Genomic DNA, 26421 nt, shown 5'->3' with positions numbered 1-26421 from the left:
TGCCCTGTTTGAAATGTCATTGATAATCATTTTCTCCCATAATGGTGAAAGTAAACATGTAGATTGCAGTTGTCAAACAGTCTGCAGTACAGAGTAATTTTAAAACCTTCACAATGGATTTCTACTTAATAAACCCAGCAAACATTGACTGCACGTTTGAAAACTTGAAAAAGTAATTAGAAACAAATTATATAATTTGTGATTTAGCTGTTATGACTGACGGTGGCACTTCCTGTCACGAGGAATCTGGGTGCCGCTGAAACCTTTTCCCTAACCTCTGGACTCAGCCACTTATGTCAGCCAAAGAGGCTGCCATGCAGAAGTAAGTAAAGAAAGTGTGTTACAGCTGATAATATTCATAAGTGTGCAATATTGGTGTACTAAAGGATGATTAGATTAGACACAAACACACAAAGGGATTTGAGACAGTAAATCTTGAGATTGAAATGTAAAAAGTTGTAATTGTTTTTGTTTATCTTTCGAACATTTTCTAGCTTTTGTGTAAAATATTTCCATTGATTCAGTGATTTAATGTTTGCTTTAATGACCCTTAAGGCTGTTTATCTTGTTAATATTGTTCATTATTGATTTGATCTAAATTAAAATGCATGTTTTAGTTGTTTCTTTGCTCATTTATAAAAGCACAAAATTGAAATTTTTGTTTGTTTGTTTGCAGAACAATGTTAAGCAATGAAGCAATCTCTCTTTTTTTTAATATAAACGTTTTTTTAACCTGACTAGGTAGCTTCCAAAACTTAAAAAAAATATATCAAATATGTTTGTCCAAATCAAATTGAAGACTAAAATTAAGAAGATTTTAGGATTTTTTTTTTTGTTTAAATCTGGATTTATTTATGAAGTGTTTTATAAAATGTAAAATAATAAGGATTCTGAGTGCACTGACTTCAATAACATCAGGCTTTATAGAGAAAATTAAATAGATTTGGGAAAACAAATATTTTTACTTCCAAACTGCTGCTGTCAGATTCTGCCAAATATCTTCATTCAGTCACGGTGTAGAAAAGCTTGAATTCTGGTTAAAAGGAAGAGGATTTATCAAAGTGACAAAGTTTGCATTGAAAAAGCTCAGTTTGCCTGCATGCAAAATTAAGCAACTACTGTAAGTAAAGCACTGGGCTGCAGCACAGAAACAGTAAAAAGATGCACATAAAAAAATATATTTATTTTTCTAGAACTCTTCTGTAAATGTTTGTATGATTTTTAAAAATTGCTTTTAACCTCTTGACCCATTGACGCCTGAATTTATCTCCAACTATATAATTTTTCTGTTTTCATTTAGATGCTACATTCAGGTAAGTTTGGAGCTGAAAGGGTTATTTCATATTTGCATCAATAGTCGGGTTAATACATGGCGCCCACATGTGTGGACATCACATTTTGGCTTAGATTACCACAGTAGTTATTTCTGCTTAAATGGGGTCCTGTGAGTACACGTGTAGAGGGTTAACTTGAATATTGGTGAGGTTAAACAATTGTCTTGGACAAAGCAAGAATTTTAGCTTTGATAGCAAAAAAGACAATAATGTCATTTATGAATCGGTTAGCACTTATTACAAATGTATCCAGAAGTGAGAACTGACAAAAAATAAAATACAACACACACAAATTTACAGCTATGTACAATAATTTAGTGCATTTTTATACAAGCGCCAAAAGTAGTTTTAACTCACAAAAGGTTTAATTTAGTTGACTTATATCATCAGGCTCTTAAGTTGTGGCTAGGACGGAGACTCTCCTGGTCTTGAGGTAGATGTAACACTTTCCAAAGGAAAGTGAGGAAAAGTTCACAGACTTTAAATTCATGGAAAATGTTTTTTCCGTCTTCTTTGTACACAGTTGTTGTTTTTAATGGCACAATGCTTTGACAGCTCCCTTCATTTTAAGGTTCCTTCACTCTGCAGGCGGTGATACTGTGCATATGTAGTTTTCTAGCTTATTGCTCCTGATGCTAACGTTCTCGAGGGGGCCTCAGGTTTCCTGAAGCTTCAGTGGGCGACGCAGCACCACCTCCACAGACCCTTGAGGAAGTTTCTTGATGAAATTCCAGGCCTCCAGGCATCTCATCGCCACCATGCTCATGCCGTCGATTTCTAGGACTTCATCACCGGGAAACACCTTGTCAACAGGACCTCCTGATAGAACAGAAATGCAAAAAAATTAGTGCATGTCTCAAAACATTAGAAAACAGTTTGTTTGACTTGTTGTTCAAAAGATGCAAGTAGAAAGTTTATCTTCTTCATGATTGAATTTTTTCAAACATAAAATTAAACTTAACACTGATCAGTGGCTAAACACTAGCTTGTTGATAACTTTATCAGAAATGCATCAACTTCAGGAAAAATTTAAATAATTAGTTTTTAAATTGTCTTCATGGTCTTTGTCCTGCCTACCTATCAGATCTACTTTGTCTTCCAAAACCCTCAGGCGTTTCCTCTCCTCAGATGTCGTGTTATCAACATTTGAAGTAAAAGAGCATTTTATTGTTATGATTTTGTCTGTGACGACTGGAGAGCCTCTGCTTTTGTAGAGATCTTAAATCACAAGTTTTAAAGTTTAAAATAGCTCTAAATGAATGAAATGGGGTGGGTTTTTTTTAGACCTTATAATAGTTTCAGTTGAAGTTTATGTTCCCCCACATTTGAATAATTCTTAATTTTTTAAAGCTTTTTATGCCACTTATTTATCTTTTAAATTATTTTTTATGTATTTTATCCATCCATTCATTTTCCTAACGAGCTTTATCCCTTCAGGGGTCATGGGGATGCTGGAGCCTGTCCCGTTTACTGCTGTATGCTCACTCTGGACAGCATATATCTATATTACTTTTGATGTTTTTTTTCTTATATTTTTGGTTTACCTTTTTACAATATCGAACATTTTTCACACAGTTCTAGCACAACTGTGGCATCAATGATATTTTCTTTTCGTTAATTTAGTTAAATATCTTCATTTGTTTTGATTTCAGTTTGATGTTTTTTCTTGTGTTTTATTTATGGTACTTTGTGCTTTTTTTCTGACATATGAAGTATTACACATTTTTCAGACTGATTAATGAATAAAAGCAACAATTGTTATAAGGTTTATGTTTTGTTATATATACTGATTTCCACAGTTCCTTTGTTCTTCTTCCTCTAGTAACCCTCGCTGAACTTATAATAATAATTGGCCATTTCCACATTGGGTAACGATGCAAATTTGTGGTTACCTGACTGTGATTTTGCAAAACACTGTTGCCATAACAACTGCAGAATAGAAATAGAGTTTTGAGCATTTCTTTACCATGAAAGATCTTCTTGACAGTGAGAGGCACGTTCCCCTCGCTGGAGCCCACCCCCCCGTGCAGGCTGAAGCCCAGATGCCGGCTGTTCTTCTGCAGCTGCACACATACGTTCTGAGCTGTGGAGAGACGCACATGGTCGTCACGTTTTGCTTTAGGATAACGGTGGGATGTGATGACATATGTGGAGTACCTCACCTGTCTCATGCTGAGCTTGCATCGCATCTTCATTAACTTCTGGAGCAACAATTGTTGCAGCAACACTGACGTCGTCCCTCCTTAGCACAACAACTCCCATGCTCCGGGATTTAGCCTTCTTGAGGACATCGAGGGCCTCTCTGTGGGTACTTTGTCGAAACGAGGACCCGTTAATGGACAAAACCATGTCTCCTTCCGTTATCGAGCCCTGCTGAGCTGCGACACCCGAGGGAAACACTTTGTGAACCTGAAAGACAAAGATAGTTGAAAAGATGCCCAAACTGTTGGCTAATAAATCGTAAAAATGACGGAAAGATTCAGGTTTTCTCACAGTAACTGGCTTGTTTTGGTCCACACCACCAGCAAGACTGAAGCCTAGTCCCACTCCAACCTCCTTATGGAGGACCACCACCTGCACGTCCTCATAATCCTGCAAAAACAACAACGAAAATATTCAGTTATGCAGTTGAAGCCAAGTTTTTGCACTTTTGCATAGAACTTTTTTCCAAAAAATGAAACAAAATTCTTCATTGTTTTTTAGAATCAAATAGGACACCAGGAGAATATTTCTGAGCTGTTTAATCTTCACAAATGTGTTTCAAAATCTCTACTTGATGTCAAACCAGTTAATTTGTTTCACTTTCTTTAACCTTGTTGTGTTGTAATTTACAGAAATAATTGTCATGGGATTTTTTTCCTAATTTTATTCTTTGCTTGTGTGAAATTGACTCAGACCTGGAGAATGTTCTGGTTTCTGCAACTTGTTTATATTATTTCACATTAAAATGAGGGATTATCAGCTTCCCTTTGTGTTATCAACATCTTTCCACTTAACAATGTTTTATTTTAAAGCATATCTACTCTTTTTTTTTTTCTGACTTGACTTTGCCATATTTTTCTTTAAAATTGTTCTATTGGAACTTTCTTACAGGAAATTGAGATTTAAATCTAGGTTAAGATTCACCTTATTAACCCACAATAGGAAATTCTGCTAAAGTTGCACCAGAAAGCCATGAATCTAGAATGAAAGTCGTGTTTTCTGTGTTTAAAACATATCCTTTCATTATTTTTCTCATGATGGAGGACATAACTTAACTATGTTTGATAAAAACTGCCCAATTTTTCTGTTTAGAGTTTACACAAATCCTAATTTCTTGCAGATTGCAAACATGTCACATAAATCTAAGGAGCTGAAGTAACAGCATCAGTTATTTTACTTATTTTCTGATTATAGATTTGTACCAAAATGAATCCCAAAAACAAAAAATGGCTGCAATTACAGCCAAAAATGTGTCCAGATCTTTTATTTCCATCCAGTATGACATTGACAGTTATAAATAATAGTAAAGGCTGATTGTTGCCGTACCTTTATGTTGTCGTCCTCCACCGTCCTGACGTCCTCAAGCAGTCTGTCGAGCTCTTCCGTGGCCAGCGTGGACACACAGGAGAAGACGGACATGTCTGAGCAGACTGAGGCCGACCGGCGGCTCACCGACTCCCAGTCATCCTCCTCATCGTCTGTTTCAAAGTCAGGACCCGCAAAGCTGCACAATTCTGAAAGGCTGTCACAAAGAGAAGAAAATCAGTTTTTCTAAATAATTACATAAATAATGACATTATTGGATACAGATCTCACCCACCTGACACTGAAGCTGGGGCGATCTGATAGGCTCATGTTGCTGGTGATGGTCACCGAGGACCCCCCCGAGTCAGAGTCATAGTTGGAGTCGTCATCTCTCTGTGTGCTTTGGTCATCATCGTCAAAAACGCTTCCGTCATCATTCCAGCACTTGTATCCTGGACGCAAGCCAGCTACCCAAGCAGTGAGGTCCTGCATGTGCTTCCTGCCCATGCTGGGCGTTTTCACATGCACAGGGAGGGGGTCAGTGAGGCTGCTTTTGGAGGAGGTGGTAGGAGGCAAAGGGCCAGGTGGACAGTCTCGATCCGAAGCTTTGGGTGTTTGTGTGAAGACAGACGTACTTTTGTTTTTACTTGCAGTGGGAGAGGCTTTTACTGTTTGGTTTAAAGGTGTGCTGTTGAGGAAGTTTGTTTGAGATTTGTCCTCGCCAACTGCTGAAGGTAACTTCTTCGGCTGCACATGGATTGACTCCTGCGGGTTTGACTCCTTGAAGAAATCAGGTTGATCTTCCCCAGATTTCCTGCAGTTCTCCTCCGTTTTATCTCGTTTTTTATATGCATCAAAGTCATCAAAAGGCTTGTTTTTGTTTTCTATCAGATTATGTCGTTCCACCTCCCTGCTCATCATTTTTTGTCCACCCTCATCCACAGATAGAGACCTCTCTGACAGTCTCTTCTCCACTACTGCTGATGCTTTGACTCCATTTGTCATCTCTTTCAGCCGCACCTCTCTTTGACCGGCGATATCTTTCGCCGACTTGCTCTTCTTTATTCCATCCGACCCTTTATCCTGCTTTAAATTTAAAGAAGTCCATCTGGGAAATGGGATTTGACTTACTGCTTTCTGTGCCAGAGCCTCAAACTGCTTGATTTTGTTTTTCACGCTGGCTGAAGAGGGAACCGTCAGCCCTTCTGAACCCTTCTTCCCATCTTCTGCTTTCTTTCTCTTTATGTTTGAGGGAAAATCATCTTGATCGTGAGCAGCATTCAGCAAAGTTTGGCCCTTTGCTTCCTCTTGTTCTTGTGGTTTACCAAATCTTTCACCCAACATGGCATTTACCGGACTGTTTTCCTCATTCTCGTACAGTCTGTTCTCTGTGCTGGGACATGTAACTGCAGAAACTCCTCCTGCAGCTCTGTCAGATCTGATCTGGTTTGCTATTGTGTGTCTGCTCCTGGCTCTGTCCAGGGACTTTGTGCCAAAACAATGTGAGGTCTCAGCATCTGAAGAATCTGTGCCCTTTTGAGAACAAATGAATGAGGCTCTTCTTTGTACTGAAGTTTTGCCCTCCACGGTAGAGAACCGCCTAGGAAAGGTCCCCCACGCTGACTTCTCCCCAGCTGAACTAAAGAGTTTGTCTATCCGCTCTTGTATACTTTGACCTCCTTCTGGGATGTCAGAAGGCCCAGAATCAGACTTTTTTCTGAAGGGCAGAGAGCGACTCCAATCAGGCTTATATAAAATCGGACTTGTGTGATTCCCAGAACTCGTGTCTTGATAGGTTCCTGGTTTAAAGCTCTTTGGAAATGACTTAACCCTGTTAATCAAGCTGGTCTCAGCTGTTGTCCTTTCCCTCAACCTGTCGTAATGTTTGTTGAGGTCAAGTTCTCTTTTTGCTGAGGATGTCGATACATCTGCCCCTGTTTTCCTGTCCATACTCCAACCCCGCCATTCTGTCCGACCCTGACTTTCAAATTCAGGATTTTCTTTGTCGTCAGTGCCAGTCTTGTAGGTTCTTACTCTGCTTGTGCTGTTCTGGTAGAAGGCTGTTGGCTTTTGATAGCCTACGTCCGCCTCCCGATTTTTAGAGGAGCTTGTTCTAGTTAGGGCTTGATATCCAGTGTCTGTGTCCTCTTTTTTGGGCGTACCGTTGATCCCAGCTTGTCTCTGAGATTTCTCTCGAACCACATTTTCAAAAGTTTCCTTTCTCCTGAAACCAGGTCGGCGAGTGAGATTAGATGAAGAGCGAAGCAGGTCACCTGACCCCTGCTTGCCATAACTGCTTGCAGAAGTCGAGATTGTGGAATAATCCATTGTCCGAAAGTTGCAGAAAAATAAAAGATTATTAACTAACCCCAGCTGTCCTTTTATAGTCCTTTAGTGTGATTCCCCTTCAAAACTGGGGTATTCTTCTTTTATTCTCTGCTTTGAAGTCTCAGCGTGAAAGATCCTCTGCTATCCTTGGTTTCTTGACCTCAGGAATGTCCAGGTCCTCTGCTTAGGGTGAGAGAACATCTCCAACTGCCTCTGCAAACAGAAAAATGTCAAATACTCTATTATTAGCAAAGGTTGGGCTGAAATTTATTTGGAATGTGGTCACTCTGGCTACTCAGCATGGTCAGAAAACATCACTCTGTGTCAAGAAACTCAAAAAATGTACAATGTGGAATAAAAACAAAAATTTAAACTACAAGGAAATTCAACAGAAAATAACTTAAAACAGTATAGTACATACAATGTGTACTCGGAAATGGATGCTATGCTCTTTCGCAACTTTTTTCAATGATGTTCTCATGCTGACGCACAGAGCAAACCTCTGGTTAGAACACATATCATAACTTCTGTTTACACAAGCAACATACTCAAGAGTAGCAGTCAGCTAAGTCCTAGGCACAAACTGGAAAAACGTACCCGGCAACAATCCGCTCCAAAGGAAACAATGCGTCAAATCACCACCATGAGTATCTGTGTTCTGCATGTCAGCCCAATAAAACGAAGCATCAATGCACTTTGGTAAAACGATCAGAGATGATGACAAAGCTGCTTTGTCTTGCATAAAACAGTGTTCAAAGAGCCACCAGGGAGGTGTAAGTGTGGATTCAGCCATTTGTACGACTTCTGATCAAGAAAGAATCAAGTTTACTGGCTTTAACCTTATAAAGTGAAATCTTTTTACAGTCAGCAACATTAGAGTCAGCCTCTGCTGGTGCTTTCCAGTGAGGTGAGTCCAAGTGTCAGCTTACAGAAACACCTGTTAGCTGGCGCACAAAGCCTCCCATCTGCGTAACCTGGGCAACCTTTTATGCTCCCATTAAAAAGAGAACAAACAAATGACCACATTCGCTCACACGTCGGTGATGTGCCTCCTACCTTATCCGAGTGAACATTGTTGGTGTCCTAAGCCATCACGTTGGTCCTACTTCCAGTCAGCTCAGAAATGACACCAGCTCTTGGCTCCTCTCTGTCTTCTTCTCTTTCCATCAGCTTTGCATGATGGGTTGCTTACAGTGACGCAAACCTGCTACACTGGTTTATCCTTCTGCGTTTTTTTTTTTTTTTTTTTNNCCTCCTCTTGCCATTGTTGTTTTCCAGCCCTCGCAGGATGGCATTCCTGACAACACTTGAATGTATTGACCATGAAACACCAGACTGACTGACAGTCCACACGTACTCCCACGTACGTTCTTACACTTTACAACACACCCCACACCTTTTTTGAACACTTTCATTCTGTAACACATGACACCAGCACTTCCTCGCTCAAGGCTCAGGAGATGGAGCTCGAATGAAGGCACCGAGTGGTCACATTTTTGGCAGAATGCACAACAACACAACACTATTAATGGGGACTCGAGAGGACAAGGAGCCAGACGTATTATTATCATTATGTAAGGGGGCCTCATTGAGGTTTTTCCACACAAAAGAAGCACTGTGTGAAAATGGATCTTGTAAGTGAGCAGAGAGAAGTTCCGCCAGAGCAAAGAAAAGCAGAAATACTCACAGTTTGGGTTTTAGCGTGATATTTCTCTTCTTACGGTTGTTCTTCTTGGTGCACCTGCAGCCTGTTCTGTCTTTTGTTGAGATGGAGGAAGTTGTGGTTGTATCTGTTGCTGCTGCACTGCATTCATTGTATCTATTTATCTGTGACACGCTTGAAAGGAGCTTAATACAAGGAACTCTGACCAAAAAAAAATCAATTGTGATTTTAAAAAAAATGGAGAATTAGCCTCACACACAAAGAACTTGTAGGTCAAAGACTGCCCAGCTGGAATCTCTCAGTAGGGGTTCAAAAATGACACCCACTCTTGTCCCTGACTAAAGAACGACACTTACTGTCTCTGCAGGAAATGCAAATACTGGCCCGGCTCTCAGAGGCAGATCGCTGCTTTAAATAAATTCTTCAGGGTGTAGGACATAATAAGACATGCATCTATTCATACATCTATGCTTTATCTGACTATTGTAACATTTACTACAGATATGGTTTCTTTTCTTTTCTGTCACCTTAGATGCCCTGCTCTAAAGTACCGCCAGCAGCAGGTGGCACAGGAAGCCAAAAGAGAAACAGGGAGTGTGTGGGCATTCATGGTGCAACACTCTTGAATGTCAGCCAAGAACTGATTACCAAAACAAATGGGCCTGTTTCTCCATACCACATTGTCAAATTGGTTTCTTCTAGATTACTCTAGAAATAGCAGCAGGATCCAGTAAATGTTACAGTACAAAGGAAGACACGTGGCTTCTGACGATTACATTCTTTGTTAGCAATAAAGTAAACTGTATGTCAGATTTACCCACAAGAGAATCAAGTTTAAATCGGAGTAAATCAAGTTCTTATCAAGGATATGTTGCTGTTATTTGTGTTTTCTTTGGAGGTAAACGTCTTCAAAGAAATGGAACCATTCTTTAAAGTTTTGTTTTATCTTAATTTTTCCTAGAGGAAAAAAAAAACAAATGCAAGGCCTTTTTATTTATTTTTTTAATAAATAGAATAAAAAAATAGCCTAAATTCCTAAATTACGGATTTTTTTAAATGGGTTTTGGAAATTAAAGACTTATAAGAGAAAAGTAACAGTAAAATCCTGGCTTTAGGTGCAAACACACTGAACACTTTTGAAATACAAAATAACAAACATAATCAAACACTACAGTTAAGCATATATTTCATATAGTTTAGTCAAGAATGTCTTACAATTTAAATTTATAAAGGACCAATTAAAACACAACAATTTATTGTAGAAGTTTTTGTTTACCAGGAATATTTTTTTCTGTTTGATCAAATTTTTTTATTTTATTTTATTTTATTTTATTTTATTTTATTTTATTTTATTTTATTTTATTTTATTTTATTTTATTTTATTTTATTTTATTTGCAAAGAGGGTTACGTCATACCGGTTGTGCCAGTCACGTGACTACCACGGAAGTCAGGCGGCACCGGACGAGAGCAAACACCGAACTTTCCTGTTTTGTTTTTCCTGTTTCACAACCGTTTAATATGATTTTTAAAAGGTGAATTAAATGACGGAACGCGTTTTTCGGCCGCCATTCTCCGGACCTCCTGCCAGGTGTAAACTGTAGCCTGTTGTTACCGAGAAGATGAAGAACAACAGCGGCGTTAACGTAGTTCTTGTTATGGCTTACGGAAGTTTGGTGAGTTTGCACACTTATCGTTTTATGTTATCTTTTTTTGCAGTGCTGTTCGTGTGTTTTAGGCCCTTTCCCTCTTAATAATTATTTGCTTAGTTGAAAAAGCATGTAAAGTTTGTTCTGCTTACACATGATTGTGTTGGTGCCATTTTTAAACTAATTTTTATATTTATGTAATTACTATGACGATTTGTGGATGTTCAAGAATCCAAGGTGCAACAAAAGCCACTTATAAATTATATATATAACTTTTGGGTGTATTTAAGCATCATTTGCTTTATTTAATTTCATTGGCTGCATGCTATAAACCATCGACTCCTCACATCATTGCTTGAACAACCAACCTTGACACCTGATTTTAGGGTCAAAATGGTCCCAGAGGCAGAGTCAGTGACATCCCAACCCAAAATCAATTTTCTCCCCAGCATTTGCAGGGTGTCAAGCAGGAAGCTATTTGGAGTAGTTGGTATAAACCAACTATAGGTTTGAACCCATAGTCTCCTAGCTTTTGGGCAGACACTCTACCATCAGGCCACTAAGGTATCTCTATAGAAAATAGAGATTAAAAATAAAAAATAATGATGTTTTGCATGATCATTGCTCATGCAGTGCGATGAACTGGCGATCTGCTAGGGCGTCTTTGCCCAACATTTACTGGGATAGGCTCCAGTAACCCTTTGACCCCAAAAAGGATTGGGCTGGTTTAGAAAAATGGATGGATGGAGATAAATAAATATGTAGATAGATATATCAGTTCATCATTTTTCTTCTTTCTTTTTCTTTTTTTTAGGTTTTTTTATTGCTCTTCTTTTTTGTCAAAAGACAAGTTATGCGGCTTGCCATGAAGTCTAAAAGAGGACCACACGCGCCCATCGGCCACAAGGGTCCCAAGGTAACAGTCAAAACAAAGAATATATAAAGTACTTCAAAACACAAACACACATATATATATATATATATCACTTAAAAAATGTGGCATATTTAAAAAAAAACACAAATGAAATCCGTGAACTTCAGATATTTCTACAAAAAATACTCAAAATGTTCATTTAAACAAAAGTGCTTTGCATCTTAAACGAAAACCAAAAGTATATAAATATATTTTTTGAAAAAGTAAGAGAAGTAGGGGATGTCAGAATTTACAACTTTAAATTCTTTCACTTCGTAGCAGCGTCTTTCTCCTGCCATAGGGTCGAGACAGAAAGTCGTCAAACTGGGTCACAGAGACGGAAGCGCCGCTGTAGCGGACGTCATCGACACACTGAATGATCTCTTGAATCCAGACATGGAGATGTGATTACCGATGGGTTTCTAGCGCTCTTCAAAACAAATAAACCTAATCTGTAAACATTATCTACGTTTATCATTCTGAGTTTGATAAGAAAATGTTGACAGCAGCTCCTCCCACACGCAGCAGGAGCGTGTTGGACAAGCATCAACAGTGACAAAGGCGGTAGAGGTGAATTTGAACCGTGGCTAGTTATCCATACGGATCATCCGTGATCCGTTGCATCCTTAACTTAAGTGAGTCTCTTGTTGCAGAAACTGAAACAAGAAATCGAAGCCAAACTGAACGAGGTGCAGAAAATCCACTTTGAGCCTCGCCTGTTGTCTCCAGACGATGATCGGCTAAACCGACCTGGTATAATGAAAACAGGTGCAGAATATCTTCATAACCTTTACATTTAAATGCTCAGTGATTGGTCCATGTTGCAGCTTCCTATGACTACCTGTTCAGGATGAAAGCACTGGATGCCATCAGAGACACGGGTAAGGTATTCTTTCTCTGTCCTGCATGTCTTTTATTTTGTTGGTTCTAAATATCCACTGGGTCATCACGTCATTATTACTGTGACCAGATTTCCCTTTCCGTGAGCTGGGTGGTGCATCCACCGCTGTGACTGGAGAAAAGTTCCGGAGGTGGCTGCTGAACATCCGGAACTCCCACTGCATGTTCAGGGACAGACACAGCGGTCTTGTTGACACAGTGCTGGATGGCTACACAAAAGCACGGCACGGAGCAGAGGTCAGTGACTCGTGTTCGTTTCAGTAATTTTGCAGTTTCAGTTGATATAAAGGTTTGTGGAGTTCTTTCTTTTCTCATCTTTACATTTTTCTTCATCCATGTAGAAACTTTAACCGGATTTACCAATTTTATATTTAGAAAAGCACATTTTTTTAAAGGCTTTTTTGTTTACTCGACATTCCTGTTATCATCAGCTACAGCTCATGTTACTCTTGACACTTTTTAAAAACTTTCTTAAAGGGTAACCAAAAAGGGAAGTTGGAGGCTGACTCCGCCCACAGCTGAAATGTGAAAATCCAGTCAGAGGGGTGGGGCTGCAGATCATGATGTGGGACTTCTGAAATGATGTGGGACTTAAATGGTTTGACAAATCCCCAAATTCAACTGTAATACCTCGATTCAACCTGTAGGGGGCAGCACAAAGATGTTTTTTGACTATATTTTGAAGAATTGAACAAGTTTATTTTAATTTGTCAAAAATTAGACAATGGACAACAGACAGCACTTTTAAAGCCCTGTGTAAAGAGGTTAAAAGACAAAAAACGTTGATTTTGGGTTTGGTTACCCTTTAAGTGTTTCTCTTTTTCCCTGCAGAAGAATTCAGCCTCAATCAGGTTCTGTTTATCCACAGATGTTTCCAGGTCTTTCCAGAGGACCTGCATCTGTTTTAAATTCATTCTTTTGCACGACATGCCTGCAGCAAAGTCCTCAGGAAGCCACCTGACAGTTTTCCCTATTATTATTCTCTTTCTAGAAAAATAAAGAGTCAACACAGATGCAGTTGTAAGAAAAGGGGAAATTCTCCTGCATTCATGTCCTCGGGAAGAGGACATCTTTTACTAGGATACCTCTCCATATTGTAACATAACTTCAATAATGGTTTGAAATATATTAATCGTTTCCTAATAAATTCTATTCGACTCCAGTTGTACCATCAGCAGAGAAATCCCTGAAAACTACAAATACATATCAGTTTTATTAAATAGCAAAACACTTTCAAATTGCTGTGGTGGAGGGCTGTGTTTTGTCAAATCTGAGCTGTTTATCGCTAAGTGTGGGAAGAATTCTTTCTGAACTCTGTGCAGAATGACTCTTGATGTTTTTTTTTTATTTGTCTTCAGGCTTTTGGTGAAGAGGAATTCTTAAAATACCAGGATGCTCTTGTTGAACTGGCTTCCATGTACGTAAACAACCTTTTCCCCGTACCTGCTCTTTTTCTTTTTTAACTCCCTAACAGGAACTAGATTATTGAGTTTGAGCAGTCTCTTCCTCCGTCTGCTCCTCAGTGTGAAGTCTGGCGGCAGCTCCACTGCGAGTCAGCACCACCAGTCTGCAGCCGCGGATCTGTCCGGCCCCTCTGAGCCTGTGGGCGCCTCGGTGTCTCCCGACCAAACTGCCTACCTCACGTCCTCTGTGCAGCAGCGCAGCAAGAAGCCCAGACACTTCCTGGAGCTGAAGAACTTCAAAGACAACTACAACACTCTGGATAACATTGCATAATTCAGAAAAAGCTGCCAGTGACGAGTGCCTGCATATCAACGTGTCCCTTTTGCCTGATAGAAAAGATAAAAACGTTGCCTTCCTATTTTAACTGCCCGCTCCAGTCATGTATATCGGCTCACTCTTTCTGTGCATTTTGCCTAAGTGTCACTTAAAGGATTTTGTATTAATGCATGTTTAAGTGGTGATAAAATATAAGGAGGGTTGATTTGACCAAAACATAAACTATGAGGCTATGCAAAGAAATAAGACAATCAGTACATATATTGCACAATGTAAGGCCTATGCACACATGTTGAGTATATTTGTTTAAGAATTAACAGAGTTTTTAGTAAATGTAAAAAGCTGTTGCACACAAATACAAATGTTTCTGTTACAAAAGCCTTAATTGTTTTCAGGAACTTTTTTTTTTTTTTAAATTTAGTTCCATGTCTATTTGTTACTTTAGTGCAATGTTACTATAACCTATGAGTATTTTAGTTAATTTTGGGGTGTGACCTCAGGGGAGGGTTTTTTTTTTTTGTATTTTTTTTTTAGGGTACCGTACTTTATTGCTCATGTTTGAGACTTTCATATCGGAAATTTTGCAATTTTTTTTGGTGCTTTTACTGTTCGAATTGCCATGTCAAAGTATAAGCAAAAGCTGCTGCCTTCACAAAAACTGCCTATAGTGTTCTTATGCAACCTGATCAGTATAATAAAGAATCTACTTAATATGCTTTTTGGTACTTTTTCAGTCGTGAAAAATGATTCAACTTATTAATACTATATATCTTCTAAAAATATAACGTAATGGTTTGAGCGACACTGACCTGTTGCTCGTGATACACTTGTTGCAGTACCAGTTGTGGCCAGTAGAGGTCCCCATTTTCAAGCTTTTAACTTCTTGACAACTGATATTTCCAATGTTTTTACTTTCCAGTAAATGTTAAACTAAAGCAGTTATGGAGGAGAAGTGGTCTGATGAATACTTGCATCAGTTAGGGTCTCAAACAAATCCTTGTGAATTCAAAGACTTTTATTCAGAAAAGCACAAACACGCATTCAAGATTAGACTTTATACAAAAGGGTCTCTATCAAACAGCTGACAGGTTATTAAAATAAATAAATAAAACACAAAGATGTTAAAAAATTAAAACAATCGACGAAATATCTGTACAAAAGCAAAATGATGGGGAACTGAAATGCAGGAGAGTAGGGATAGTGAGGAGGCTAAAACACAATTGGGATATATTTGCTTTGAGTGTCTAAAGTGCTTTTTTTGTTACATCATTTACTAATAATTAAAGAAAAACTCCAAATAGTTTAGCCAAAGCATAATATCATAGGCACAACAAGTGCAGTCATGGGTGAGTGACTATTAAACACAAAATTTAGAACAAGTTAGCATATTTTTGTTATGACACCACATCACCTTCATTACATTAATGCTACATTACTTTATGATAACTTGTAAAACGATAAAGATGTCGTGTGCTGTCAACACGGTGCAGTTTTCACGTCATAAACGGCAAACAGGTCATCAAACCAGAGCAAGGAAAGGAGGTCACTAGAAAATGAAAAGTTAGTGAATTTGTAGCTGCAGCGTGGGAAGGCTCAGCTCTTTCTACATAGTTCAGTCTGTTGTTAGCAGAGCTGCTGTCTAAATTCTGCAGTCGATGGTGTGTAAGCGCTCGCCAGTCCTCCTCCTTTCTTCAGTCGCTTCACGATTTGATCTCGATGACTTTGATGAAAGGGAGCGGCTTGTTGGATGAAGTGGACGGCTTCAGTGGCTTACTGTAAGAATAAGAAAGAGATATGAGTACTTTTGAAGTCTAAAAAAATATTGTAGAATCTTTTTCCCCTGAAGTTAATTTTGAGCATTTAAGGAAAATCATTAATAGAATTGTTTTGTAGTGGAAATGTTGGAGCAGGTTACCTGTAAACAATCTGGGGGTTGCGCTCCGATGAAAGGTAGGAATTTGACCTTTGTCCTCCCAGAAAGTAGTCCACTTGGTCGTGCATTTCTCGATTCTGAGAATTCAAGAGTTAAATTACGTTACAAAGCAGAACTGATTTCAGGAACAACACAATCTTTGCAAAGATCCGGCCAAACAAGCTTGCTTTTGTTGATCCTCCTTCTAAAAGGTGCGCTTTTTAAAATTCCTGACATATTTTGATGAAAAGAAACAAAGTGCAGTTCTCACCTCAGCTTCCAAAAACGCCACTTTCTCCTCCAAGTCCTTGATGACGCGGTCCCGCTCCTGGAGCACCATGCGCGAGTTCTGGAGCTGAAGACAGGCAAACACAGAGTGAGCCCTGTGCAAATATGAGCACGGAGATTGGGTTCTGGAATCTCACATGTGCTTCTCACCTGTTCAATCATGTGTCGGACTTTCCTCTGTTGGCTTTTCAGCATATCATCCAGATGGTGGATCTTTTCTTTGAGAACAGCAACCTCTTTCTCCAACTGTTCAGACCTACGAAACACCCAGAGAGTTGCAGCACTTTGGATTCTCTTAAGGCACATATGTCAAAGTCGAGGGATGGGTAATTCTATCCAGCCCTCCAGACCATTTTATTTTATTGTTATTTATGACCCGATGTTATCTTGCGCTCATTTCTAACTTGTATAAATTTGACAAAATATATTTTTATGGAGAGTAAAATACTGAAAGTTATTTAAGGTTTAAGTTGATTTATTCTGGAATATTCCTGCCTTTTTATTTTTCATTATTGTGTTAAATAGTTCTGGTTTTAAACTTTTAAAAACTGGCATTCCGGTTGCTTTATGGACTATTTTGGTATTTATAAAGATTTTTTTAGGCTGCTTTGGAGTTTAGCTAATATTTCAGCTACATTCTACTTGTTTTGGGTACTTTAGGCTTTTCTTTTTAGGCTAATATTTACATGCTAGCTGTTGGGGCTAATTTGGGGTTTTTTCAGCTTTTTAGGCTATTTTGAAGTTTAGCTATTTTTTAGCTACATGCTAGCTATTTTGGCTAAGTTTTTTTAGGCTAATTTGCCATTTAGCTAATATTTTAGCAGGCTATTGGCTTCGGCATCTTAAGCTAACAGCATTAGCATCTTCAGCAGCCAAATTCAGTTTAGAGCATTCCCACTATTATCGCAGGTAATGCTAAATATGTAGTTCATAATTATGTTAAAAAGTTACATTTTTATAGTTTTAAAAAATTACTGTTAGTGTGTTCAATAAATGTTTGTCCTGTTCGGCCCACAACCTAAGATTTGTTGGGATTTTGGCCCCTGTGCGATTGAGTTTGACACCCCTGTCCCAAGTGAACATCTTGAATTTTGATTCTAACCTTTGCTCTCCTTTCTGGCCGTCTTCCCTGATCTTCCGCAGCTCCTTCAGTTCGTTCTCGCGGCGCTGGAATTCCTCCCTGAGGGTGGCGCTCTCCTGCTCCATTCCTCCCAGAAGCCTCTGGAGCTCTTCGATGCGCAGGTCCTTCTCTCTGCTCGCTTCCTCTTCACTCCTCAACTTCTTCTCCTGCTCGCTCAGACGCTCCCTAAGCTGGTTGCCCTCAGCCTGGAGCAGACATGGTTCTGTTTCAGCGTTGGTTTGGTTTAACTTTAAACGTGGAGTGCAGAAGAAAACTCACCTGGAGTCTCTCCTTCTCCTCCAGGTGTTTCTTCTCTGCGTCCTGCAGCTGAGCGTACAGGCGCTTGCTGACCTCTCTCAGCTTGTCCCTCTCTGCTTCTTCGTCTGCATCCTGCAACGTTCAGAGGGAATCGTCAAGACTACATAATCCTGATATTTGACTATGAGGTAATGAAATCCATGCAACACTTGGCTCTGTGGGTTTCACTGTCATAAAGAAAACAGGCGTGTTAGCGTGCGTCACTGGAGCAGTTGGCTCCTGACCAGAGGCTCCCTCCTCTTTCTGGAACACCTCTGGTATGCAGGCGAGCTGCACCATGAGTCACCCTTACAACCTCAAGAGTCTCACAAAAAGTAAGAAAACACACAACTGGGGTGTTTTTGCTGACGTGTGTGACGAGAGGACAACAACAAAGTTATTCTGGGGTTTGAAGAGGGAAGAGAACACAGTGTGTTGGGAAAGCTCCTCCATGTATTCTTATGTTCCCTGGGGAGCGGCGTTTCATCCTTTCATATTATTGAAGTCTTTATTTTCCCACATATCTTTGTCTGAGTTTGCTGAGCTTCCCTAAACGACACCACTAACCCATAAAGCTCAGACATGCAGAGGAACACATTCATGCTTTACGTTCTCAGTGCTGACCTGTGAGTTAGCTCTGGCTGTTTCTTTGGGGACGGCGCTCTTTCTGAAGGGAATGCCGACCTTCCACCCGTTTGTGTGCGGCTGGAAAGAGAAAAGGAGGAAGTCAGTATGGAACGATGGAGACCAGAAAGTCTGGAAGCTGCAAGCGGACAGGATGTGGCACTAACAATGAAAACAAAAGAGCACAAAGGAGTGTTGCCTACCTTGCTTTTAGCTGCCATCTGCTCCCTCAGGGTTTTCAGGCAATACCTCACCTGCAGGAAGGTAAGGAATGCTGTCCGTTAATAACATTAATAGAGGTGTTTGGGATCTTGAATGTGGCCTTTTCATGATGAAATACAAGGGTGACACAGTAATAATAGTAATAGTATTCAACCTTCACAACCACACCTCACCTTCCAATTTTCTCACTCAGTAACAATGTGTTTATGCCGTCATTTCAGAGCCATTTATTACAGACTAAATATGTGTCAGAGTTCAGTTTAATAGATTGAACTTTCTAGGATCAACATTTTCAACCAAACTGAGACAATTTTTGATATAAATCGAATAAAAAGACATTTAAAAACATTTTAAGGTCAGATTTTAAGCTTTTTTAGCAACTTATTACAGCTAATGTTATAATTTTATTCATGAAAATGACAATTTCAGCTTTAGGTTACAATTTAAGAGGCTCTGTCAGTAAAAGTTTTATGCTTTTTGGGATTCAGCTAATCAAACACGTACATTTTGGTCTCATAAATAGAAGTGAACCATCTGTATTGAAGAGAAAAACTCCAATATAATTGAGGTCGGCTTAAAGGGAATGAAAAATAAGATTTAAAAAAGAAAATTTGACATTTTTTAAATAGCATTGAGCTCCAAAAGAAAACAGAGTATTGTCAATTTCAAAAATATATTAGTAAATTGGAAGAAAAAAAAAAACGTTTGAAACTTGAAAAAATATATAGAAAATTTGACAAAAAAAATTAATAAAACAAATGTGTATATTTAAAAAAATATTTTAAACTCAATTAAGGAAAAAATGTAAATTTGAAACTTGAATGAAAAAAGGGGAATGACAAAGGAGTCAAAAACAACAGACAATGTTTTGGAGTGGAGATTACGTCAGCATAATCTCTATTACGTTTGTGTCAATCATGCCAAACTAGCTACTGGGCTCAAAGCCCCGCCCCTAAATACAATCTTTGATTTTTTTTCTTTTATATTTAAGGGGAATTTTTAAAATTATTTTTTTAAAAACGTCCCTATTTTTTTCAAGTTGAAAAAACATTTTTTCAAATTTACAATTTGATTTTTTATTCTCTTTAAGCTGATTTAACCCCCATAGACATAAATGAACATGCAGACGTGCATCTGCGTCAGCTGCCGTCCACACTGACCTCCTGTATCTGTGAGACTTCGTCTGACAGCATCTTCAGGTTCTGCTGCTGCTTGTGCTGCCCCTGTCTCCGAGCCTCCAGATACACCTGGAATGAGGAAGAACATCAGGAATGCACATCTGTTGGGCAGATGACTTAAAAAAAACCCAGAGGTTTTCAATCACAGGATAAATCTAACCCACCTTGATGATCTCCACCTGCTCCTCTGTAGACTTTACAGGTTCTGCGCTCAGAACCGGCCGCTCGCTGGCTGGCTGCACCACGGCAAAAGCTCGCCCGACTGGCTGCAGAGCAGAAAGTGAAAAACATTTTCCAGCGATCGTACGCAAACGTTCACCCCAAGGGGAAATATTAGGGAGTTGTTTCTGATGGGTGTTGCAACACAGCAGCCAGCAGAACATCTGTTTATGATCCTCGTAAACTGGAATGCCTTCAGTGCTGCTGACGCAAATGAAAGCTGGAACATCAGAACAGGGAACATGAAGTCTTCTCACGAGCAGATTTACCCTGCACTCATGTGTTTTTACTTTGTTTTTATTTTGTTCTTATCCTGTTTTTAACTCTGTTACTGTCTTGGTTTTTAGTTGCTTTGTGCTTGATATTTTATCTATTAGTGTTCTTGGTGTTTTAATGTACAGCGCTTTGTAGCAGTCTGCCTGCGTTAAAGCGCTTTATAAATAAACTTGATTGATTGATTGATGTGACAGACTGAGAGCCACCATCAGCAGGAGGCCCAAAAAAAAAAAAAATACAACCACATCGCCATGGAGACTGACCAATAAACTTTTGGTGCTTTTTTTGGAGGGGTGGACAGGACGAATGCAGAAGGAGAAAAAGAGGAGGGAAGGGATTACGCAACTCCTCCGTTCTGGTGGTCCCACTGATGGAACAATGAAGGTCTTTAAGTGTGTGGTAACCACAACAGCGGGAAGCTGATGGCAACACTAGCAGAGGATATCTAAGTGAGTATGCAGGAATGCTGGGAGCTCCATCTGGGATTAAACGTCATGGCACTGATTAGGAAAATTCAAAGAAAGTTTGGACCTCAAAGTGAAAGGAAAAAGTTCCATCCCAAACATGGTTTCCCTCAGAGGAGCTCTTACCTTATCCCGGTGCTGCTCCGTGCTCCGAGCCGCCTCGCTCTGGTCGTGGAGCGTGAGTCGCAGCCGCCTACAGCCCTCCTGAAAGTCAGACGGAGATGAAGTAGTGAGCTATCAAAGACGCCGTTATGTGATGGAGAGTCTGTTCAGGGACTATTTTGAGGAGGGGAAGGAAAAAGAGGAGGGAGGACTGAGTCACTCTCGCCGAGGACCCGGGAGGAGAGGGGGGCGGTGCCCTGAGAGAGACTCTCGCTCTTATAGGCAAAAGTCTTTTTTTGCTACAGCAGACAGACTGTCTGATTTCAACTGTTTGCCGTAGACGTCAGGGGGATTTAGGCAGAAGCCCTCCAGATGCTCGCAGCCAATCGGAGCGAGAGGCTGGATTTCCTGGGAAAGTGGGCAGAAGGTCCTCTGTTGAGTAAGAGAAACTATTTCCATGGCAACAAATCCACACCGTAGCCATAAACTGTCATGATGAAAGACAGAAGAAAAATCACCATAAAGCTTTTCCCACCCACTGTCACTACAATGAAAATGTATCAAAAAATATGATGGAGAACCCCAACTTTGTGGGACATTTGACTGCAGCCACTTTAAATCGCTCCTTTAATGGCTAAAGGTCAAAAGCAGGATGGGTGTGTCCTCCAGCCCCCCAACAGTGTCAGGGGTAAGTATGCGGAAGAGAGGGAGGAGGTGGGAAGCATTGCATAACTCATTCCAGACAACATAACTTGTGTTTATTTTTTACCCCCATAGATCTAGTGTCCTCCTTGTGTCAGCACTGAAACTACAAACAAAAGCTGAAGCAAATGTTTGTTAAACGCACACACTCAGATTAATCAGTCATTTATTATAACTAGCTCGTTAATACTTGGATGAAGAACAAACATGGGTTTTTTTTGTTGGGAAAGACTTGTGTTTCCTACTTTATCCATCATTAAATAACTTTTCATTTTGTCGACTTGCAAAACTTAAAATCAACAGTTATTTCCGTGTATCATTTCACAAACTTTATCATATAAGGAAATGCTTTGTGAGTAGCATCACACGGCAGAGAGAATAGGAATATACATCCCATCAAACTCATTTTGACAGGCGACCTTTGACCCTACACCATCAATCACACTAATTCGACAGGTGGCCGATGCCTTTATATGCATTTTGTGTCAAACTTACATAAAACCATCTGTCACCTGTCAAAATAGGTTTGATGGGATGTATATTCCTGTTCTCTCTCATGGCAAACATCTCATTTCTCACAGTTGTCCTGTGATAAAAGTGGGTTCCCACCGTTTTATAATGAGGCCTTATCTCAGTACAGTCACAACAGCTTTATGTGGGAAGAAATGAAACTTCATCTGTTTAACTGACACTTAGCTGTTCCCTCAAACCCCATTATCTGCCAAAGCTTTGTTTACCACAACAGGAGATAGTGTTTAGCTGGAGAGTTGGTCTTTAGTTTGTCAGTTTTAGGTCAATAGTTGTTCCCACTTTGTTTAGAAATCACTGTATGGGCTATTTACACCTATTTATGAGAACTTCTGACCTTTTTTGGTCTTGAACAATCATAAGCTGCTTATGTATTTTTAAAAATTTGATGAGTAAAATGTAAAAAATTATAAAACTTTATGTGAATCTGTCAGAAAAACAATTTAGTCTGGCAGGGTGGAAAGGGAAGCTGGGGCACGAGATCCTCTGTTATCTGTGCCGGAACTGAAGAGATGAAAGCAAACGGTAGAGAGAGGCAGACGGAGCTGGAAACCACTGGATCAAATGAAGAACCAACAATGACTCGTTGATGAGTCTTAGTCCAAGTTCAACAAACAGAGCTGAAAGAAGCGAAAGGAAAAGTTTCTCTTGATTAAAGTGCTCGGCTTTCTGGTTAAATGTCTAACAGGACTCCTCCGCAGCAGGAACAGGGGCAGCGGGGGCGTTGTTTAGGAGGAATTTCTCATTGTAAAAACCTTTCCGGACTCTCACACATAAACAAGGTTTCTCCTAATCTTGACTCCAAAATGTTTACGCTCCATCCTCACCGTCTGCTTTCTCTTTCACATTCAGCGATGCACAAAAATGCTCACTATCCCACCTTCAAACACAATCTGTGTAACACTAACCCCCCCTGGGAAGGCAGACAAAAGGGCAGGATGTGCACGTGCAAACACGCACAGGTACACAACGCAGGAAAACAACCACACGGTGACCCGAGGAGGTACAGATTACCTTCTACCTGACGGCAGAAACGTGAAACCGAGCTCACACAGAGTCCACACAGCTGGGCGCACCACAATGGACACAAAGATCAGGCTGTACAGACGGCCTGAAAGGATGTGAGGACGCTTTTGTTTCTGACTGTAAATCATCTTTCCAGAAATATGCTGAGCTGACTGGCTACTGGGGAGAAATAAATCTGTAAATAGGAGTTTTTGAATTGTCTGTGATCTGATCTTTAGATTAATAAAAGATGTCTTTGCGCCTGCAGGTGCAGCACCTACACCGGATTCCACTCGAGCTTTTGTGAGCATAACATCACCCATACAAAAACAAAAAAATTGTCTCTCGTTTTGTCATTCTCACGCTGCACACATGTCATGCTTGACTTTTATCCAACAAACCTCGGGCTCCGCGGCTCTCAGATGACAGGTGTGGGATTCTTCATTTCAGGTTCCCACGTTCAAACACGGTTTATTTTGTTAATTTAACAGAAAACAGGATGTGCCAAACCTCCTGGTCACACCACACACAAGCATTTCTATGTAAATTCTGCCTAAGCTTCACTTATCAGAAAATATCAGATTAAAGGCTAAACTAGAACAGTAATCACCAGCCTTTAAACTGGGAATAAAAGAGCTATTTTCCTCCTGATCAATGAGGTTTGAATCCTTAAAGCTAAAATTAGGAGGACACTTCTCAGAAAATATGAGAGTCATTATTTTTAGAAAGAAAAGACTCACTTTTCATTCTAGTATTGTACTCAACCACTACAATAAATGACAAACTAATAGTTAATTATACCATTTATGTGCTGGTGAGGTGACACATTTTTACCAGCCGTTTACAGACACTACACAGCCGTGTCAAAGGTTAAGAATGCTGGAAAGGTGAAAGGTGCACTGAGGTGTGACACTGGCCGTTATAGACTGTTTGCCTTTTATTATCTTGTGACAACTTTATTAAGAAGCAATAAAGTCGAAACCTAGTTCCATGGAACTGAGTCATCAAGTTCTATAGCCAGTCCAAAGTGACAGTGAGCGCCCTGTCTGTCAGCGCCGAGCGTGCCACGGCTCATCCCGGTTATTCTTTAAGATTTACGGGTCTTTCAGTTCACGTCTGGCCCGTTCCCAGCCAGTGACGTCAGGTCAGACTCCCCTGGCAGACGATGAGGTAATGCAGGGGGGCAGCAGTGAAATGAATGTGGTTTCAGTGGAGAAAACAAAAAAAAGGAGCAGAAGTTTTATAAAATTGACTGATAACTTTTTGTTTTATTCAAACCATCTCATTTGCATGTTGGGAACATTTCTCCTCCTCTTCCACAGGTGTCCTCACAAACCCTCATGACCATTTAAGGCTTCGAAACACGCTCATTCCAGTATTGAAATATGTACTGGAAATACTTTGGCTGCTGTGTTTACAAAGACACGAACAGGAATATCAGATATGTAAATATTTTCTCTTGGACAAAGACAGTTTGATGGTCTGTGGCACGCCGATGCAAACGCGTCCAGCTAAACAGTAATAAACGATGGATAAAACACAGCCTCAGCAAACAGGGTTTACTGCCTGGCGACGCGCTCATCAGCAGTTTATCAGTCTGTCAGGAATGTGAAGGGTTCTGCCCTTTGCCCAGAACCTTTTTTCCCTGACATGAAATGCAGAAAGTGACAAAGTCTCAACTTTCTAGACACAGTCTGGCCCTTCAACTTTGATTCTTGAAACTGACTTTCTTACAGGAGTTTCAGTGTACGTGAGAGGAGGTTAATGAGTGGCAGGTGAGGAGCTCAGCAGGAGGCCGTGGAGGTGGAAAAGTGTCCTGTTGCCCTGCAACCTCATAAACCCACAAAGCAGATTTTTCATGCAAGATGAATGATTAAACCACTGCTGCCGTTAGCAAAAAGTATTTGAATGTACTACAAGTAGTGTATGCTAAAAGTGAGGCAGAATACTTGAAATGTACTTTTTAGTTAATGGAAACTTCAAATGCTACAATTTAGTTTAAAGAAGTATCAGTTGCACTACACATACTATAAGCTACATGTGCTAAATTATACTTAATAAATTAAATTTTACTACTTTTTGCTACAAATGGTTAAGAGACCAATTTGAGTGCAAAAAGGTCAACTAGCAATTCAAATTAAAACATGCAAAACTAATGAAAACTCTAAATTGATTAAAAATTTAAAAAGTAGAAGTTTGGACTTTCTTTAGTCATTTTTCAATCTACTTTAAGTGTAATAGAGAAGTATGGAAAGCCTTTTCAACATTTATTTAAAAATCAATTGATTTTAACCCCAAGATGCCCATTGATGCGAATATACATCAAAGTGGAAATGAATTCAGGCTTCAAGAGGTTATGGTCAAAAATCTTACTTCTATCTTAAATGTAAAAAAATACACGGCAGTGACATTTACAGCAATTAACAGCAATTTTAATATGTCTCATTCTAGAAATTGCAATTAAATGAAATAATTAGCAATAAAAATGTACTAATTAGTACAAGTACCTTTTAGTAACTTGTAAAACCATTACATGAATAATGTATTAGTTAACTAGTGAAAGCCCAAACAGACACTTTATGGAAGTTGTAGGCATTTTTATCCTCTTTAAATGTTCAAAAATACTTAATTAGAGCAAAACTGTACTAGAATTGGTCAAATTAAAGCCAGTTTTAGATCATTTAAATAGAGCAGGTGGTGCAGAAAGCCTTCACACGCAGGTCAGCAGCTGCCTGCTGATCAGCCTGTCACAAGTGCCCGTGTAAGCCCTGAAGTGATGTCTGCACAAGCGCCTGTGACAGACACAGATGTTACCTGCGCTAATTCTGCGCCTCTTTGAGGGGGCGGATAATACTGTAATTACTCCAAAGCCAGAGATTTCTGCAGATCAACCCCGAAAATCCCAGAATTTGTATCATTCAAAGAAAACGAGGAAAAAAAGCGGGAGCAGGTGTTCCACATCATGAAGGTGGAATGGAAAGCAGCTCTTACCACATATTCCTGATTCCTCACGTCCTCGAAGGTGCACAAACTTCTCGTCACCCCGTTCATCTTGAATGCTGCCCCACAAAAAATAAACAAGTGTCTCGCTGTAAAGTCAATGAGCGGCTCTTGACCTCGAGCTCTCCGCTTGTCTGTCTGAAAGGTCGCAACTCGATCGTAACTTCTCACCTCCTCACAGACTGAAGGGGGAGTGGCTGAGTAAAGCCCCGCCCACAAACTGCCCAGCGCGGCCAAATAGGGAACTAAAGAAACTGGGGAGGGAACGACTGAGCGGGAGGGAGAAAAAATGGTCCTGCGACTGGAAAGCGACTACTGGAAGCAAAACTTCCAGAATATTCTACTACCACTACTTTATGCAGCAGATATGGAGAGCACATTTAGTAAATATTAATGTTGTTTTTGTCATAACTAGAACTTTTGGGTTAAATTATCTTTGCTACAGTAATGCG

General features: G+C 39.8%; 3 protein-coding genes across 4 annotated transcripts; 1 reads left to right on the top strand and 2 right to left on the bottom strand.

Moving 5' to 3' along the window:
- Positions 1 to 1549: 1549 nt before the first annotated feature.
- On the bottom strand, positions 1550 to 9791 carry si:dkey-92i15.4. Of its 2 annotated transcripts, none has more exons than XM_024268194.2 (7): positions 8857 to 9791; positions 5137 to 7382; positions 4863 to 5058; positions 3828 to 3926; positions 3497 to 3743; positions 3301 to 3417; positions 1550 to 2153 (listed from the first exon to the last, which is right to left on the bottom strand). In XM_024268194.2, exons 2-7 carry the CDS (start codon positions 7167 to 7169, stop codon positions 1990 to 1992), a joined length of 2856 nt encoding a protein of 951 aa, XP_024123962.1. In that variant the 5' UTR covers positions 7170 to 7382; positions 8857 to 9791; the 3' UTR covers positions 1550 to 1989. The 2 variants fall into 2 exon arrangements, with proteins under 2 accessions (XP_024123962.1, XP_024123960.1); XM_024268192.2 differs by lacking the exon at positions 8857 to 9791 and adding an exon at positions 8226 to 8424.
- Positions 9792 to 10234: 443 nt separating this feature from the next.
- On the top strand, positions 10235 to 14743 carry lg16h1orf43 (linkage group 16 C1orf43 homolog). Its single transcript, XM_024268191.2, has 7 exons — positions 10235 to 10506; positions 11294 to 11395; positions 12046 to 12145; positions 12220 to 12273; positions 12363 to 12529; positions 13651 to 13709; positions 13816 to 14743. The coding sequence occupies exons 1-7, from the start codon at positions 10453 to 10455 to the stop codon at positions 14027 to 14029; spliced, it is 750 nt and encodes a 249-aa protein (XP_024123959.1). The 5' UTR covers positions 10235 to 10452; the 3' UTR covers positions 14030 to 14743.
- On the bottom strand, positions 14555 to 26138 carry tuft1a (tuftelin 1a). The gene is made up of 12 exons (XM_024268357.2): positions 25961 to 26138; positions 20759 to 20836; positions 19838 to 19939; positions 19656 to 19742; positions 18477 to 18527; positions 18274 to 18354; positions 17632 to 17742; positions 17335 to 17558; positions 16383 to 16488; positions 16216 to 16299; positions 15948 to 16042; positions 14555 to 15805 (listed from the first exon to the last, which is right to left on the bottom strand). Exons 1-12 carry the CDS (start codon positions 26018 to 26020, stop codon positions 15733 to 15735), a joined length of 1152 nt encoding a protein of 383 aa, XP_024124125.1. The 5' UTR covers positions 26021 to 26138; the 3' UTR covers positions 14555 to 15732.
- Positions 26139 to 26421: the final 283 nt, after the last annotated feature.

The sequence above is a fragment of the Oryzias melastigma genome, linkage group LG16 (assembly GCF_002922805.2).
Source record: "Oryzias melastigma strain HK-1 linkage group LG16, ASM292280v2, whole genome shotgun sequence".
NCBI classification, from domain to species: Eukaryota; Metazoa; Chordata; class Actinopteri; order Beloniformes; family Adrianichthyidae; genus Oryzias; species Oryzias melastigma.
The sequence above is the reverse complement of the archived record's forward strand: the minus strand, read 5'-3'. Positions and strand labels throughout refer to the sequence as shown.